Below are 19250 nucleotides of genomic sequence, written 5' to 3' on the forward strand. Positions count from 1 at the left end.
TCTCTCTCCCCACAAGGCAATTTGTTTAAACATCACTCTTTACTTCCTCCTCCATATCCTCATCCATTCATCATCATCATTATCATTATCATCATCATCATCATCATCCCTCAGAGAATCAGGAATGGATGAAGAAATGGAACTCCTACCGGAGAGTTGATCTTGAGGAGAGCGATGTCCGATCTTTCGTCGATGTCAGTGATTTTGGCGTCGTACGACTGTCCGTTTTTCAGCTCCACTTTCACCCGGTTTTTATCGGCGACCACGTGGGCGTTAGTGACGATGAGTCCATCATCAGACACGATAAATCCTGAACCAGTGGCCACAGCCCTCTCGCGCAAACTGTACACCATCCTGATGGAAAGACAATGTTCCATAGCATCAAATCAAACCTTGAAAGATAAACAAACAAATAATTCCCTCAAACCCTCAGTGGGGACCTAAATAAGGCATCGGTTACACTTTTGTTCTTATATGAATAAAATAGGTCTTAAATTCAACATCATCTGAGGAAGAGTCTTTTCTAGAAGAAATAAAGATACAAAGTCATTTGGAGTGGAAGTGGAAGCTCATTACACCACTGAGGAACCAGGATCCAGAGATGAACGCAGTAGGAACCATAAGGTTGAAGACCTGATTCAGTGTGCAGTCTCTGGACCAGTGCAGCCTGGAACATGAGGACAAGACACATATCCCATCCTTAGAGGGTTGGGGTCAGAGCACAGGGTCAATCATGTTGCAGTGCCCCTGGAGCAGGGGGGTTGAGGGCCTTGTTCAAGGGCCCAGTGGTGGCAGCTTGGCAATGCTGGGACTTGAACTCCAATGAACAACCCAGAGCCTTAAACTCTTGAACTACCACCACCCCATGGTAGTACAAATGGTTCAGCTACCATGATGGGACTCTTCTTACCATGAGAGAACTTCAGGATAGAGCATTTGACTGGAGACCAACAAGGAAGGTGTGAAGTGTGAGAATGACTGGTAGCAGTTCAAAAGATTCTGAAGGTTCTTCTGGTGTTGTGAAGAAGAAGTCTGCAGAATCCTCTGGATGGTATGATGGGTAAAGTTGAGTCTGCCACCTCAAATCATCTGAAGTTCACTTTTTCTTTGAACCCTAGTTAGACCTTTGGGACTTTAGCTGGTAATGAAATCTTCTGGGAGCTTTAGACTCTACTTGGAAGACATGCATGAAGACTCTTGGTGGAATTAACTTCTGTCTGAGTCACTGGCTTTCTCCATATGAAGATGGAAGTTTTATCTCCTTACCAAGCACTTAGTAAAGTACTGTACCATCCTCCTAACAGGGATTCTAGATTGATAGCATTTTAGTCCCTCTTGATGAGAGTGTCTGTTAAAATGATGTAAATGTAAGCACACTCTTTTTTGGATCTACAGCAGTTACTTAAATTATATTGGTAATTAAATCAATTATCTGGTCAATTTGACTCTACCTACTATGGACCTTTGGTAGAGAACTTGGTAGAATTGGTACGTGGTAGAGAACTTCTCTAAGACCTTCAAACTCTTTTTGGAAGGTAACCTATCTGGATCCTACTTGGTAGCAAACCTTTCTCCTGGAACCCATTTGATAGTGAATGCTTCTGAGATGTTTGGACCAAAACCTGATATGGAAATTTTCAAGACCTTTGGATCCTACTGGGTAACAAACCCTTCCAGCCCCCTGGAGCATAGTTAATAGTGAATGCTTCTGAGATGTTTGGACTTTACTTGATATGGAAATTTTCAAGACCTTTGGATCCTACTTGGTAACAAACCCTTCTGAAACCCCTGAGAACCCATTTGACAGTAAGTACTTCTGAGATGTTTGGAATATTCTTGACCTTTGGACTCTACTTGGACGTGCAAAAAGATTTACAAATGTAATTGTAACTCCCCTGGCATTGACCTTATTCAGAGATACAGAAGTGCTTAGTCTCGATCAAAAAGCAAGTAGAAGTAGGTTGAGGTCTAAAAACAACATCAAGCTGAATTCATTTCAGGGAGAAGTTAGCGCTGAGACTCTGGAACTCTGGTCAGTCAAGTTGTACTTGCGGTTTCGGGGGAAAAAGTGCAGAATAGGGTTTAGATAATTGCCTTCAGGAAGGCGGGGGCTCGTTTTTTGTGGACAAGCAGCAGTGTTGTGGCAGGAAGCCAGTGAAGGGAATGCAACAATTTTGTTATGTACAGTATGAGAACATGGGAAATGAGTGAAAACAAGTCATGCAGATGAATTCTGGATCACCTTCAGGAAACTTACGGCTCAGAAAAGACCTGCTAGAAACCTGCAGGTTAGCAATATGTCTACACCAAAACTGAGTGTGAGGTCACATGGTGTGATCCAAGAGTTCTCCATGGAGACCAGGAGATGATGAGGGCTGAGGTGGGGCTGCATCCAAAGATATATACAGTATGTGGATCATCTCAGTCATGCTTGGATTAATTCAAGGTTAAATTAAGCTGCCATCTATGATTAGATGTCCACTAAATTTGCTGAGATAAAAGCAGAAATGGAAACAGAAAGGATGATGATTCATCAAGACCTCACTGAGACAGTGACTCCATACCTTTAGGTCTAAATAAGATCTGCTTTATTTCCCAATTGTGTTTAAAGAACAGCTCCACATGGTTTTATTGGATGACAACAATGCGTAGTGTTCCGGATGTTACACCCAAACACACACACACACACACACTTACTTGCGGTATAGTTCAATGTGAACGACAGCAGGTGCGATTTTCTCCACCACGTCAGCGATGAAGTTGTATTTATATCTCAGACTGGTTGGCTTTTCCTGAACTACAGTAGAGAAACACACACACACACACTAAAGTCAACTTGCTGAGGAAAATTACACTGACATCATGTGAAGAGGAAAAAAGTGCAAAACATCAGACTGGTCATTTACATTTCTCTATATTTATGTCCATCTCAGAAAGGCTTCATTTACGGTTTTGGACAAAAATAAGAAAAAAGATATAAAAAGAGATGGGTGAAATAAAACAAACAAAAAGGAATCAAAACATTTACAATCAAACGTTCAAGTTAGTGTTTTGGCTAAAATAAGAAAGTGTGGGTGATGATGATAGTGGACTTGTACAGGTCATCACTGTGTTACAATACAGGTTAGCATTGTGCCCTTGTTCACTTCCCCTGAATACTAAATAGACCATGTCACAAGTGTGTATGAGGTGTATGAGTGTGTATGGGCTGTATGAGTGTGTATGGGGTGTATGAGTGTGTATGGGGTGTATGAGTGTGTATGGGGTGTATGAGTGTGTATGTGGTGTATGAGTGTGTATGGGGTGTATGAGTGTGTATGTGGTGTATGAGTGTGTAAGGGGTGTATGAGTGTGTATGGGGTGTATGAGTGTGTATGGGGTGTATGAGTGTGTATGGGGTGTATGAGTGTGTATGGGGTGTATGAGTGTGTAAGGGGTGTATGAGTGTGTAAGGGGTGTATGAGTGTGTATGGGGTTTATGAGTGTGTATGAGTGTGTATGGGGTGTATGAGTGTGTAAGGGGTGTATGAGTGTGTATGAGTGTGTATGGGGTGTATGAGTGTGTAAGGGATGTATGAGTGTGTAAGGGGTGTATGAGTGTGTATGGGGTGTATGAGTGTGTATGAGTGTGTATGTGGTGTATGAGTGTGTAAGGGGTTTATGAGTGTGTATGTGGTGTATGAGTGTGTATGGGGTGTATGAGTGTGTATGAGTGTGTATGTGGTGTATGAGTGTGTAAGGGGTTTATGAGTGTGTATGTGGTGTATGAGTGTGTATGTGGTGTATGAGTGTGTATGTGGTGTATGAGTGTGTATGGGGTTTATGAGTGTGTATGGGGTGTATGAGTGTGTATGTGGTGTATGAGTGTGTAAGGGGTTTATGAGTGTGTATGGGGTGTATGAGTGTGTATGAGGTGTATGAGTGTGTAAGGGGTGTATGAGTGTGTATGGGGTGTATGAGTGTGTATGAGGTGTATGAGTGTGTATGGGGTGTATGAGTGTGTAAGGGGTGTATGAGTGTGTATGGGGTGTATGAGTGTGTATGGGGTGTATGAGTGTGTATGGGGTTTATGAGTGTGTATGTGGTGTATGAGTGTGTATGGGGTTTATGAGTGTGTATGTGGTGTATGAGTGTGTATGTGGTGTATGAGTGTGTATGTGGTGTATGAGTGTGTATGAGTGTGTATGTGGTGTATGAGTGTGTATGTGGTGTATGAGTGTGTATGGGGTTTATGAGTGTGTATGTGATGTATGAGTGTGTATGTGGTGTATGAGTGTGTATGAGTGTGTATGAGGTGTATGAGTGTGTATGGGATGTATGAGTGTGTATGAGTGTGTATGTGGTGTATGAGTGTGTATGGGGTGTATGAGTGTGTATGAGTGTGTATGAGTGTGTATGTGGTGTATGAGTGTGTATGGGGTGTATGATTGTGTATGAGGTGTATGAGTGTGTATGAGGTGTATGAGTGTGTATGAGGTGTATGAGTGTGTATGGGGTGTATGAGTGTGTATGTGGTGTATGAGGTGTATGAGTGTGTATGGGATGTATGAGTGTGTAAGGGGTGTATGAGTGTGTATGAGTGTGTATGAGTGTGTATGAGGTGTATGAGTGTGTATGAGGTGTATGAGTGTGTATGGGGTGTATGAGTGTGTATGTGGTGTATGAGTGTGTATGAGGTGTATGAGGTGTATGAGTGTGTATGGGATGTATGAGTGTGTAAGGGGTGTATGAGTGTGTATGAGTGTGTATGAGTGTGTATGAGGTGTATGAGTGTGTATGAGGTGTATGAGTGTGTATGGGGTGTATGAGTGTGTATGTGGTGTATGAGTGTGTATGTGGTGTATGAGTGTGTATGAGTGTGTATGTGGTGTATGAGTGTGCTAGGTGGTGTAATGAGTGTGTATGTGTGTGTAGTGAGTGTGTATGAGGTGTATGTGTGTGTATGAGGTGTATGAGGTGTATGAGTGTGTATGGGATGTATGAGTGTGTAAGGGGTGTATGAGTGTGTAAGGGGTGTATGAGTGTGTATGAGTGTGTATGAGTGTGTATGAGGTGTATGAGTGTGTATGAGGTGTATGAGTGTGTATGAGGGGTATGAGTGTGTATGGGGTGTATGAGTGAGGTGTATGAGTGTGTATGGATGTGGTGATGGTGTATGAGTGTGTATGAGGTTTATGAGTGTGTATGTGGTGTATGAGTGTGTATGGGGTTTATGAGTGTGTATGTGGTGTATGAGTGTGTATGTGGTGTATGAGTGTAGTGTAATGAGGTGTATGAGTGTGTATGGGATGTATGAGTGTGTATGTGATGTATGCGTGTGTATGTGGTGTATGAGTGTGTATGGGGGTGTATGAGTGTGTATGAGTGTGTATGAGGTGTATGAGTGTGTATGAGTGTGTATGAGTGTGTATGGTGTGTAGAGGTGTATGAGTGTGTATGAGGTGGTATGAGTGTGTATGAGTGTGTAAGAGTGTGTATGGAGGTGTATGAGTGTGTATGGGGTGTATGATTGTGTATGAGGTGTATGAGTGTGTATGAGGTGTATGAGTGTGTATGGGGTGTATGAGTGTGTATGTGGTGTATGAGGTGTATGAGTGTGTAAGGGGTGTATGAGTGTGTAAGGGGTGTATGAGTGTGTATGAGTGTGTATGAGTGTGTATGAGGTGTATGAGTGTGTATGAGGTGTATGAGGTGTATGAGTGTGTATGAGTGTGTATGAGGTGTATGAGTGTGTATGAGGTGTATGAGGTGTATGAGGTGTATGAGTGTGTATGAGGTGTATGAGGTGTATGAGTGTGTATGAGTGTGTATGAGGTGTATGAGTGTGTATGAGTGTGTATGAGGTGTATGAGTGTGTATGGGGTGTATGAGTGTGTATGAGTGTGTATGGGGTGTATGAGTGTGTATGGGGTGTATGAGTGTGTATGAGTGTGTATGAGGTGTATGAGTGTGTATGGGGTGTATGAGTGTGTATGGGGTGTATGAGTGTGTATGAGTGTGTATGAGGTGTATGAGTGTGTATGGGGTGTATGAGTGTGTAAGGGGTGTATGAGTGTGTATGAGTGTGTATGAGTGTGTATGAGGTGTATGAGTGTGTATGAGGTGTATGAGTGTGTATGGGGTGTATGAGTGTGTATGAGTGTGTATGAGGTGTATGAGTGTGTATGGGGTGTATGAGTGTGTATGTGATGTATGAGTGTGTATGTGGTGTATGAGTGTGTATGAGTGTGTATGAGGTGTATGAGTGTGTATGGGGTGTATGAGTGTGTATGAGGTGTATGAGTGTGTATGGGGTGTATGAGTGTGTAAGGGGTGTATGAGTGTATATGTGGTGTATGAGTGTGTATGGGGTGTATGAGTGTGTATGTGGTGTATGAGTGTGTATGAGTGTGTATGAGTGTGTATGAGTGTGTATGGGGTGTATGAGTGTGTATGAGTGTGTAAGGGGTGTATGAGTGTGTATGAGTGTGTATGAGGTGTATGAGTGTGTAAGGGGTGTATGAGTGTATATGTGGTGTATGAGTGTGTATGAGTGTGTATGAGTGTGTATGAGGTGTATGAGTGTGTATGAGTGTGTATGAGTGTGTATGGGGTGTATGAGTGTGTAAGGGGTGTATGAGTGTGTATGAGTGTGTATGAGGTGTATGAGTGTGTAAGGGGTGTATGAGTGTATATGTGGTGTATGAGTGTGTATGAGTGTGTATGAGTGTGTATGAGGTGTATGACTGTGTAAGGGGTGTATGAGTGTATATGTGGTGTATGAGTGTGTATGAGTGTGTATGAGTGTGTATGAGGTGTATGAGTGTGTATGAGTGTGTATGAGTGTGTATGGGGTGTATGAGTGTGTAAGGGGTGTATGAGTGTGTATGAGTGTGTATGAGGTGTATGAGTGTGTATGAGGTGTATGAGTGTGTATGGGGTTTATGAGTGTGTAAGGGGTGTATGAGTGTGTATGGGGTGTATGAGTGTGTATGGGGTGTATGAGTGTGTATGGGGTGTATGAGTGTGTATGGGGTGTATGAGTGTGTATGAGGTGTATGAGTGTGTATGTGGTGTATGAGTGTGTATGTGGTGTATGAGTGTGTATGGGGTGTGTATGGGGTGTATGAGTGTGTATGGGGTGTATGGGGTGTATGAGTGTGTATGGGGTGTATGAGTGTGTATGGGGTGTATGAGTGTGTATGTGGTGTATGAGTGTGTATGAGGTGTATGAGTGTGTATGAGGTGTATGAGTGTGTATGAGGTGTATGAGTGTGTATGAGGTGTATGAGTGTGTATGGGGTGTATGAGTGTGTATGTGGTGTATGAGTGTGTGTGTATGAGTGTGTATGATGTATGAGTGTGTATGAGTGTGTATGTATGAGTGTGTGTATGGTGTATGAGGTGTATGAGTGTGTATGTGTATGAGGTATGAGTGTGTATGAGTATGAGTGTGTATGAGTGTATGAGGTGTATGAGTGTGTATGAGTGTATGTGGTGTATGAGTGTGTAAGGGGTGTATGAGTGTGTATGAGTGTGTGTATGAGGTGTATGAGTGTGTATGGGGTGTATGAGTGTGTAAGGGGTGTATGAGTGTGTATGAGTGTGTGTATGAGGTGTATGAGTGTGTATGGGGTGTATGAGTGTGTATGGGGTGTATGAGTGTGTATGAGGTGTATGAGTGTGTATGAGTGTGTATGAGGTGTATGAGTGTGTATGAGGTGTATGAGTGTGTATGAGTGTGTATGAGTGTGTATGAGTGTGTATGAGTGTGTATGAGGTGTATGAGTGTGTATGGGGTGTATGAGTGTGTATGTGGTGTATGAGTGTGTATGAGGTGTATGAGTGTGTATGAGTGTGTATGAGTGTGTATGAGTGTGTATGAGTGTGTATGGGGTGTATGAGTGTGTATGAGGTGTATGAGTGTGTATGAGGTGTATGAGTGTGTAAGGGGTGTATGAGTGTGTAAGGGGTGTATGAGTGTGTATGAGTGTGTATGAGTGTGTATGAGTGTATGAGGTGTATGAGTGTGTATGAGGGTGTATGAGTGTGTATGTGTATGAGTGTATGAGAGTGTGTATGAGTGTGTATGAGTGTGTATGGGGTGTATGAGTGTGTATGTGTGGGTGTATGAGTGTGTATGAGGTGTATGAGTGTGTATGGAGTGTGTATGAGTGTGTATGTGTATGAGTGTGTATAGAGGTGTATGAGTGTGTAAGGTGTATGAGTGTGTATGAGGTGTATGAGTGTGTATGGGGTGTATGAGTGTGTATGGGGTGTATGAGTGTGTATGGGGTGTATGAGTGTGTATGGGGTGTATGAGTGTGTATGAGTGTGTAAGGGGTGTATGAGTGTGTATGAGTGTGTATGAGTGTGTATGAGGTGTATGAGTGTGTATGAGTGTGTATGAGGTGTATGAGTGTGTATGAGTGTGTGTATGAGGTGTATGAGTGTGTATGTGGTGTATGAGTGTGTATGGGGTGTATGAGTGTGTAAGGGGTGTATGAGTGTGTATGAGGTGTATGAGTGTGTATGAGGTGTATGAGTGTGTAAGGGGTGTATGAGTGTGTAAGGGGTGTATGAGTGTGTATGAGTGTGTATGAGTGTGTATGAGTGTGTATGAGTGTGTATGAGTGTGTATGAGTGTGTATGAGTGTGTATGGGGTGTATGAGTGTGTATGGGGTGTATGAGTGTGTATGGGGTGTATGAGTGTGTATGGGGTGTATGAGTGTGTATGAGTGTGTAAGGGGTGTATGAGTGTGTATGAGTGTGTATGAGTGTGTATGGGGTGTATGAGTGTGTATGAGGTGTATGAGTGTGTATGAGGTGTATGAGTGTGTATGGGGTGTATGAGTGTGTATGGGGTGTATGAGTGTGTATGGGGTGTATGAGTGTGTATGAGTGTGTATGGGGTGTATGAGTGTGTATGGGGTGTATGAGTGTGTATGGGGTGTATGAGTGTGTATGGGGTGTATGAGTGTGTATGTGGTGTATGAGTGTGTATGAGGTGTGTATGAGTGTATGAGGTGTATGAGTGTGTATGAGGGTGTATGAGTGTGTATGAGGTGTATGAGTGTGTATGAGAGTGTATGAGTGTGTATGAGGGTGTATGAGTGTGTATGGGGTGTATGAGTGTGTATGAGGTGTATGAGTGTGTATGAGGTGTATGAGTGTGTATGGGGTGTATGAGTGTGTATAGAGGTGTATGAGTGTGTATGAGGTGTATGTGTGTGTATGAGGTGTATGAGTGTGTATGTGGTGTATGAGTGTGTGTGTATGAGTGTGTATGGGGTGTATGAGTGTGTATGAGTGTGTATGAGTGTGTATGAGTGTGTATGGGGTGTATGGAGGTGTATGTGTGGTGTATGAGTGTGTATGTGGTGTATGAGTGTGTATGGGGTTTATGAGTGTGTATGTGGTGTATGAGTGTGTATGTGGTGTATGAGTGTGTATGAGTGTGTATGTGGTGTATGAGTGAGTATGTGGTGTATGAGTGTGTATGGGGTTTATGAGTGTGTATGAGTGTGTATGAGGTGTATGAGTGTGTATGAGGTGTATGAGTGTGTATGAGGTGTATGAGTGTGTATGGGGTGTATGAGTGTGTATGTGGTGTATGAGTGTGTAAGGGGTGTATGAGTGTGTATGAGTGTGTGTATGAGGTGTATGAGTGTGTATGGGGTGTATGAGTGTGTATGAGTGTGTATGAGGTGTGTATGAGTGTGTATGAGGTGTATGAGTGTGTAAGGGTGTATGAGTGTATGTGTGTGTGAGTGTGTATGAGTGTGTATGAGTGTGTATGAGTGTGTATGAGTGTGTATGAGTGTGTATGAGTGTGTATGAGTGTGTATGAGTGTGTATGGGGTGTATGAGTGTGTATGGGGTGTATGAGTGTGTATGGGGTGTATGAGTGTGTATGGGGTGTATGAGTGTGTATGAGTGTGTAAGGGGTGTATGAGTGTGTATGAGTGTGTATGAGTGTGTATGAGGTGTATGAGTGTGTATGAGTGTGTATGAGGTGTATGAGTGTGTATGAGTGTGTATGAGGTGTATGAGTGTGTATGAGTGTGTAAGGGGTGTATGAGTGTGTAAGGGGTGTATGAGTGTGTAAGGGGTGTATGAGTGTGTAAGGGGTGTATGAGTGTGTATGAGTGTGTATGAGTGTGTATGTGGTGTATGAGTGTGTATGGGGTGTATGAGTGTGTATGGGGTGTATGAGTGTGTATGTGGTGTATGAGTGTGTATGGGGTTTATGAGTGTGTATGTGGTGTATGAGTGTGTATGTGGTGTATGAGTGTGTATGTGGTGTATGAGTGTGTATGGGGTTTATGAGTGTGTATGTGATGTATGAGTGTGTATTGTATGAGTGTGTATGAGTGTGTATGAGTGTATGTGTGTATGGGTGTATGAGTGTGTATGAGTGTGTATGAGTGTGTATGAGTGTGTATGGGGTGTATGAGTGTGTATGAGGTGTATGAGTGTGTATGAGGTGTATGAGTGTGTAAGGGGTGTATGAGTGTGTAAGGGGTGTATGAGTGTGTATGAGTGTGTATGAGTGTGTATGAGTGTGTATGAGTGTGTATGGGGTGTATGAGTGTGTATGGGGTGTATGAGTGTGTATGAGTGTGTATGGGGTGTATGAGTGTGTATGAGTGTGTATGAGTGTGTATGAGTGTGTATGAGGTGTATGAGTGTGTATGAGGGTGTATGAGTGTGTATGAGGTGTATGAGTGTGTATGAGGTGTATGAGTGTGTATGAGTGTGTATGAGGTGTATGAGGTGTATGAGTGTGTATGAGTGTGTATGAGGTGTATGAGTGTGTATGGGATGTATGAGTGTGTAAGGGGTGTATGAGTGTGTATGAGTGTGTATGAGTGTGTATGAGGTGTATGAGTGTGTATGAGGTGTATGAGTGTGTATGGGGTGTATGAGTGTGTATGAGTGTGTATGAGGTGTATGAGTGTGTATGAGGTGTATGAGTGTGTATGAGGTGTATGAGTGTGTATGAGGTGTATGAGTGTGGATGAGTGTGTATGAGGTGTATGAGTGTGTATGGGGTGTATGAGTGTGTATGAGGTGTATGAGTGTGTATGAGTGTGTATGAGGTGTATGAGTGTGTATGGGGTGTATGAGTGTGTATGGGGTGTATGAGTGTGTATGAGGTGTATGAGTGTGTATGAGGTGTATGAGTGTGTATGGGGTGTATGAGTGTGTATGAGTGTGTATGAGGTGTATGAGTGTGTATGAGGTGTATGAGTGTGTATGAGGTGTATGAGTGTGTATGGGGTGTATGAGTGTGTATGGGGTGTATGAGAATGTATGAGTGTGTATGTGGTGTATGAGTGTGTATGGGGTGTATGAGTGTGTATGGGGTGTATGAGTGTGTATGGGGTGTATGAGTGTGTATGTGGTGTATGAGTGTGTATGAGTGTGTATGTGGTGTATGAGTGTGTATGAGTGTGTATGTGGTGTATGAGTGTGTATGTGGTGTATGAGTGTGTAAGGGGTGTATGAGTCTGTATGGGGTTTATGAGTGTGTATGTGATGTATGAGTGTGTATGTGGTGTATGAGTGTGTATGAGTGTGTATGAGGTGTATGAGTGTGTATGGGATGTATGAGTGTGTATGAGTGTGTATGAGTGTGTATGTGTATGGGGTGTATGAGTGTGTATATGAGTGTGTATGAGTGGGTATATGAGTGTATGAGTGTGTATATGAGTGTGTATGAGGTGTATGAGTGTGTATGAGGTGTATGAGTGTGTATGAGGTGTATGAGTGTGTATGAGGTGTATGAGTGTGTATGAGTGTGTATGAGGTGTATGAGTGTGTATGAGGTGTATGACTGTGTAAGGGGTGTATGAGTGTATATGTGGTGTATGAGTGTGTATGAGTGTGTATGAGTGTGTATGAGTGTGTATGAGTGTGTATGAGTGTGTATGGGGTGTATGAGTGTGTATGAGTGTGTAAGGGGTGTATGAGTGTGTATGAGTGTGTATGAGGTGTATGAGTGTGTATGAGGTGTATGAGTGTGTAAGGGGTGTATGAGTGTGTATGGGGTGTATGAGTGTGTATGAGGTGTATGAGTGTGTATGAGTGTATGAGTGTGTATGAGGTGTATGAGTGTGTATGTGGTGTATGAGTGTGTATGAGTGTGTATGAGGTGTATGAGTGTGTATGGGGTGTATGAGTGTGTGTAAGGGGTGTATGAGTGTGTATGGGGTGTATGAGTGTGTATGAGGTGTATGAGTGTGTATGAGGTGTATGAGTGTATGAGGTATGAGTGTGTATGGGGTGTATGAGTGTGTATGGGTGTATGAGTGTGTATGGGGTGTATGAGTGTGTATGGGGTGTATGAGTGTGTATGGGTGTATGAGTGTGTATGGGGTGTATGAGTGTGTATGAGTGTGTATGAGTGTATGAGTGTGTATGGTGTATGAGTGTGTATGTGGTGTATGAGTGTGTATGAGTGTGTATGTGGTGTATGAGTGTGTATGAGTGTGTATGAGGTGTATGAGTGTGTATGGGATGTATGAGTGTGTATGAGTGTGTATGGGATGTATGAGGTGTATGAGTGTGTATGGGGTGTATGAGTGTGTATGAGTGTGTATGAGTGTGTATGTGGTGTATGAGTGTGTATGGGGTGTATGATTGTGCATGGGATGTATGAGTGTGTATGAGTGTGTATGAGTGTGTATGGGGTGTATGAGTGTGTATGTGGTGTATGAGGTGTATGAGTGTGTAAGGGGTGTATGAGTGTGTAAGGGGTGTATGAGTGTGTATGAGTGTGTATGAGTGTGTATGAGGTGTATGAGTGTGTATGAGTGTGTATGAGGTGTATGAGTGTGTATGAGTGTGTATGAGGTGTATGAGTGTGTATGGGGTGTATGAGTGTGTATGAGTGTGTATGGGGTGTATGAGTGTGTATGGGGTGTATGAGTGTGTATGGGGTTTATGAGTGTGTATGGGGTTTATGAGTGTGTATGAGGTGTATGAGTGTGTATGTGGTGTATGAGTGTGTATGGGGTGTATGAGTGTGTATGAGTGTGTATGAGTGTGTATGAGGTGTATGAGTGTGTATGAGGTGTATGAGTGTGTATGGGGTGTATGAGTGTGTATGAGGTGTATGAGTGTGTATGGGGTGTATGAGTGTGTATGAGGTGTATGAGGTGTATGAGGTATGAGTGTGTATGAGGTGTATGAGTGTGTATGAGTGTGTATGAGTGTGTATGAGTGTGTATGTGGTGTATGAGTGTGTATGGGGTGTATGAGTGTGTATGGGTGTATGAGTGTGTATGGGTGTATGAGTGTGTATGAGGTGTATGAGTGTGTATGAGGTGTATGAGTGTGTATGTGGTGTATGAGTGTGTATGAGGTGTATGAGTGTGTATGGGTGTATGAGTGTGTATGTGTGTATGAGTGTGTATGGGGTGTATGAGTGTGTATGAGTGTGTATGGGGTGTATGAGTGTGTATGGGGTGTATGAGTGTGTATAGTGTATGAGTGTGTATGAGTGTATGAGTGTGTATGAGTGTATGAGTGTGTATGTGGTGTATGAGTGTGTATGAGGTGTATGAGTGTGTATGGGGGTGTATGAGTGTGTATGAGGTGTATGAGTGTGTATGGGAGTGTATGAGTGTGTATGAGGTGTATGAGTGTGTATGGGGTGTATGAGTGTGTATGAGGTGTATGAGTGTGTATGAGTGTATGAGTGTGTATGAGTGTGTATGAGTGTGTATGAGTGTATGGGGTGTATGAGTGTGTATATGTGTATGAGTGTGTGTATGAGGAGTGTATGAGTGTGTATGTGTATGACTGTGTATGAGTGTGTATGAGGTGTATGAGGTGTATGAGTGTGTATGAGTGTGTATGAGGTGTATGAGTGTGTATGAGGTGTATGAGTGTGTATGAGTGTGTATGAGGTGTATGAGTGTGTATGGGGTGTATGAGTGTGTATGGGGTGTATGAGTGTGTATGAGGTGTATGAGTGTGTATGAGGTGTATGAGTGTGTATGGGGTGTATGAGTGTGTATGGGGTGTATGAGTGTGTATGGGGTGTATGAGTGTGTATGAGTGTGTGTATGAGTGTGTATGAGTGTGTATGGGGTGTATGAGTGTGTATGTGGTGTATGAGTGTGTATGAGTGTGTATGAGTGTGTATGAGGTGTATGAGTGTGTATGGGGTGTATGAGTGTGTATGGGGTGTATGAGTGTGTATGAGGTGTATGAGTGTGTATGAGGTGTATGAGTGTGTATGGGGTGTATGAGTGTGTATGAGTGTGTATGAGTGTGTATGGGGTGTATGAGTGTGTATGAGTGTGTATGAGTGTGTATGGGGTGTATGATTGTGTATGAGGTGTATGAGTGTGTATGAGGTGTATGAGTGTGTATGAGGTGTATGAGTGTGTATGGGGTGTATGAGTGTGTATGGGATGTATGAGTGTGTAAGGGGTGTATGAGTGTGTATGAGTGTGTATGAGTGTGTATGAGGTGTATGAGTGTGTATGAGGTGTATGAGTGTGTATGAGGTGTATGAGTGTGTATGGGGTGTATGAGTGTGTACGTGGTGTATGAGTGTGTACGTGGTGTATGAGTGTGTATGGGGTTTATGAGTGTGTATGGGGTGTATGAGTGTGTATGGGGTGTATGAGTGTGTATGGGGTGTATGAGTGTGTATGGGGTGTATGAGTGTGTCTGTGAGTGTGTAAGGGGTGTATGAGTGTGTATGGGGTGTATGAGTGTGTATGAGGTGTATGAGTGTGTATGGGGTGTATGAGTGTGTATGAGTGTGTATGGGGTGTATGAGTGTGTATGGGGTGTATGAGTGTGTATGGGGTTTATGAGTGTGTATGAGGTGTATGAGTGTGTATGTGGTGTATGAGTGTGTATGAGGTGTATGAGTGTGTATGGGGTGTATGAGTGTGTAAGGGGTGTATGACTGTGTAAGGGGTGTATGAGTGTATATGTGGTGTATGAGTGTGTATGAGTGTGTATGAGTGTGTATGAGGTGTATGAGTGTGTATGAGTGTGTATGAGTGTGTATGAGTGTGTATGAGGTGTATGAGTGTGTATGAGGTGTATGAGTGTGTATGAGGTGTATGAGTGTGTATGGGGTGTATGAGTGTGTATGGGGTGTATGAGTGTGTATGGGGTGTATGAGTGTGTATGGGTGTATGAGTGTATGAGTGTGTATGGGGTTTATGAGTGTGTATGTGGTGTATGAGTGTGTATGTGGTGTATGAGTGTGTATGTGGTGTATGAGTGTGTATGGGGTTTATGAGTGTGTATGTGATGTATGAGTGTGTACGTGGTGTATGAGTGTGTATGAGTGTGTATGAGGTGTATGAGTGTGTATGAGTGTGTATGGGATGTATGAGGTGTATGAGTGTGTATGGGGTGTATGAGTGTGTATGAGTGTGTATGAGTGTGTATGTGGTGTATGAGTGTGTATGGGGTGTATGATTGTGTATGAGGTGTATGAGTGTGTATGAGGTGTATGAGTGTGTATGGGGTGTATGAGTGTGTATGTGGTGTATGAGGTGTATGAGTGTGTAAGGGGTGTATGAGTGTGTAAGGGGTGTATGAGTGTGTATGAGTGTGTATGAGTGTGTATGAGGTGTATGAGTGTGTATGAGGTGTATGAGGTGTATGAGTGTGTATGAGTGTGTATGAGGTGTATGAGTGTGTATGGGGTGTATGAGTGTGTATGAGGTGTATGAGTGTGTATGAGGTGTATGAGGTGTATGAGTGTGTATGAGGTGTATGAGGTGTATGAGTGTGTATGAGTGTGTATGAGGTGTATGAGTGTGTATGGGATGTATGAGTGTGTAAGGGGTGTATGAGTGTGTATGAGTGTGTATGAGTGTGTATGAGGTGTATGAGTGTGTATGAGGTGTATGAGTGTGTATGGGGTGTATGAGTGTGTATGAGGTGTATGAGTGTGTATGAGGTGTATGAGTGTGTAAGGGGTGTATGAGTGTGTAAGGGGTGTATGAGTGTGTATGAGTGTGTGTATGAGGTGTATGAGTGTGTATGGTGTATGAGTGTGTATGAGTGTGTATGTGGTGTATGAGTGTGTATAGGGTGTATGAGTGTGTATGTGGTGTATGAGTGTGTATGGGGTGTATGAGTGTGTATGAGGTGTATGAGTGTGTATGAGGTGTATGAGTGTGTATGTGGTGTATGAGTGTGTATGAGGTGTATGAGTGTGTATGGGGTGTATGAGTGTGTATGTGGTGTATGAGTGTGTATGGGGTGTATGAGTGTGTATGAGTGTGTATGGGGTGTATGAGTGTGTATGTGGTGTATGAGTGTGTAAGGGGTGTATGAGTGTGTATGGGGTGTATGAGTGTGTATGGGGTGTATGAGTGTGTATGTGGTGTATGAGTGTGTATGTGGTGTATGAGTGTGTATGGGGTTTATGAGTGTGTATGAGGTGTATGAGTGTGTATGTGGTGTATGAGTGTGTATGAGGTGTATGAGTGTGTATGGGGTGTATGAGTGTGTATGGGGTGTATGAGTGTGTATGGGGTGTATGAGTGTGTATGAGTGTGTAGGGGGTGTATGAGTGTGTATGTGGTGTATGAGTGTGTATGAGTGTGTATGGGGTGTATGAGTGTGTATGAGGTGTATGAGTGTGTATGGGGTGTATTAGGTGTATGAGTGTGTATGAGTGTGTATGGGGTGTATGAGTGTGTAAGGGGTGTATGAGTGTGTATGAGGTGTATGAGTGTGTATGAGGTGTATGAGTGTGTAAGGGGTGTATGAGTGTGTATGAGTGTGTATGAGTGTGTATGAGGTGTATGAGTGTGTATGGGGTGTATGAGTGTGTAAGGGGTGTATGAGTGTGTAAGGGGTGTATGAGTGTGTATGAGTGTGTATGAGTGTGTAAGGGGTGTATGAGTGTGTATGAGTGTGTATGAGTGTGTATGAGGTGTATGAGTGTGTATGGGGTGTATGAGTGTGTATGAGTGTGTATGGGGTGTATGAGTGTGTATGGGGTGTATGAGTGTATATGTGGTGTATGAGTGTGTATGGGGTGTATGAGTGTGTATGGGGTGTATGAGTGTGTATGTGGTGTATGAGTGTGTATGAGTGTGTATGAGGTGTATGAGTGTGTATGGGGTGTATGAGTGTGTATGGGGTGTATGAGTGTGTATGGGGTGTATGAGTGTGTAAGGGGTGTATGAGTGTGTATGGGGTGTATGAGTGTGTATGGGGTGTATGAGTGTGTATGGGGTGTATGAGTGTGTAAGGGGTGTATGAGTGTGTATGGGGTGTATGAGTGTGTATGGGGTGTATGAGTGTGTATGGGGTGTATGAGTGTGTATGGGGTGTATGAGTGTGTATGGGGTGTATGAGTGTGTATGGGGTTTATGAGTGTGTATGGGGTTTATGAGTGTGTATGTGGTGTATGAGTGTGTATGTGGTGTATGAGTGTGTATGAGTGTGTATGTGGTGTATGAGTGTGTATGGGGTGTATGAGTGTGTATGTGGTGTATGAGTGTGTATGGGGTGTATGAGTGTGTATGTGGTGTATGAGTGTGTAAGGGGTGTATGAGTGTGTATGGGATGTATGAGTGTGTATGGGGTGTATGAGTGTGTAAGGGGTGTATGAGTGTGTATGGGGTGTATGAGTGTGTATGGGGTGTATGAGTGTGTATGGGGTGTATGAGTGTGTATGTGGTGTATGAGTGTGTATGGGGTGTATGAGTGTGTATGTGGTGTATGAGTGTGTATGAGGTGTATGAGTGTGTATGTGGTGTATGAGTGTGTATGGGGTGTATGAGTGTGTATGGGGTGTATGAGTGTGTATGGGGTGTATGAGTGTGTATGGGGTGTATGAGTGTGTATGGGGTGTATGAGTGTGTATGGGGTGTATGAGTGTGTATGGGGTTTATGAGTGTGTATGTGGTGTATGAGTGTGTATGGGGTTTATGAGTGTGTATGTGGTGTATGAGTGTGTATGTGGTGTATGAGTGTGTATGAGTGTGTATGTGGTGTATGAGTGTGTATGAGTGTGTATGTGGTGTATGAGTGTGTATGGGGTTTATGAGTGTGTATGTGGTGTATGAGTGTGTATGTGGTGTATGAGTGTGTATGAGTGTGTATGTGGTGTATGAGTGTGTATGTGGTGTATGAGTGTGTATGAGTGTGTATGAGTGTGTATGGGGTGTATGAGTGTGTATGGGGTGTATGAGTGTGTAAGGGGTGTATGAGTGTGTATGGGGTGTATGAGTGTGTATGTGGTGTATGAGTGTGTATGTGGTGTATGAGTGTGTATGTGGTGTATGAGTGTGTATGAGGTGTATGAGTGTGTATGGGGTGTATGAGTGTGTATGGGGTGTATGAGTGTGTATGGGGTGTATGAGTGTGTAAGGGGTGTATGAGTGTGTAAGGGGTGTATGAGTGTGTATGGGGTGTATGAGTGTGTATGTGGTGTATGAGTGTGTATGTGGTGTATGAGTGTGTATGAGGTGTATGAGTGTGTATGGGGTGTATGAGTGTGTATGGGGTGTATGAGTGTGTATGGGGTGTATGAGTGTGTATGGGGTTTATGAGTGTGTATGAGGTGTATGAGTGTGTATGTGGTGTATGAGTGTGTATGAGGTGTATGAGTGTGTATGGGGTGTATGAGTGTGTATGGGGTGTATGAGTGTGTATGAGGTGTATGAGTGTGTATGGGGTGTATGAGTGTGTATGGGGTGTATGAGTGTGTATGGGGTGTATGAGTGTGTATGTGGTGTATGAGTGTGTAAGGGGTGTATGAGTGTGTATGAGTGTGTGTATGAGGTGTATGAGTGTGTATGGGGTGTATGAGTGTGTAAGGGGTGTATGAGTGTGTATGAGGTGTATGAGTGTGTATGAGGTGTATGAGTGTGTAAGGGGTGTATGAGTGTGTATGAGTGTGTATGAGTGTGTAAGGGTGTATGAGTGTGTATGTGGTGTATGAGTGTGTATGAGGTGTATGAGTGTGTATGGGGTGTATGAGTGTGTATGGGGTGTATGAGTGTGTATGGGGTGTATGAGTGTGTATGTGGTGTATGAGTGTGTATGAGGTGTATGAGTGTGTATGTGGTGTATGAGTGTGTATGTGGTGTATGAGTGTGTATGAGGTGTATGAGTGTGTATGGGGTGTATGAGTGTGTATGGGGTGTATGAGTGTGTATGGGGTGTATGAGTGTGTATGGGGTGTATGAGTGTGTATGTGGTGTATGAGTGTGTAAGGGGTGTATGAGTGTGTATGAGTGTGTGTATGAGGTGTATGAGTGTGTAT

At 43.3% G+C, this 19250-nt stretch overlaps 1 protein-coding gene across 1 annotated transcript in view; it reads right to left on the reverse strand.

Annotated features, from left to right (window-relative positions):
• Nucleotides 1-19250, reverse strand: part of LOC131359807 (serine protease HTRA1A-like) — a 37327-nt gene that overhangs the window by 12678 nt on the left and 5399 nt on the right. The window contains exons 2-3 of the mRNA XM_058399941.1: nt 2698-2797; nt 150-354 (exon numbers count right to left, since the gene is read on the reverse strand). Of these exons, the coding sequence (XP_058255924.1) occupies nt 150-354; nt 2698-2797 (305 nt within the window). The remainder of the gene's footprint in view (nt 1-149; nt 355-2697; nt 2798-19250) is intronic.

The sequence above is a fragment of the Hemibagrus wyckioides genome, linkage group LG09 (genome assembly GCF_019097595.1).
Source record: "Hemibagrus wyckioides isolate EC202008001 linkage group LG09, SWU_Hwy_1.0, whole genome shotgun sequence".
In the NCBI taxonomy this organism is placed as follows: Eukaryota; Metazoa; Chordata; class Actinopteri; order Siluriformes; family Bagridae; genus Hemibagrus; species Hemibagrus wyckioides.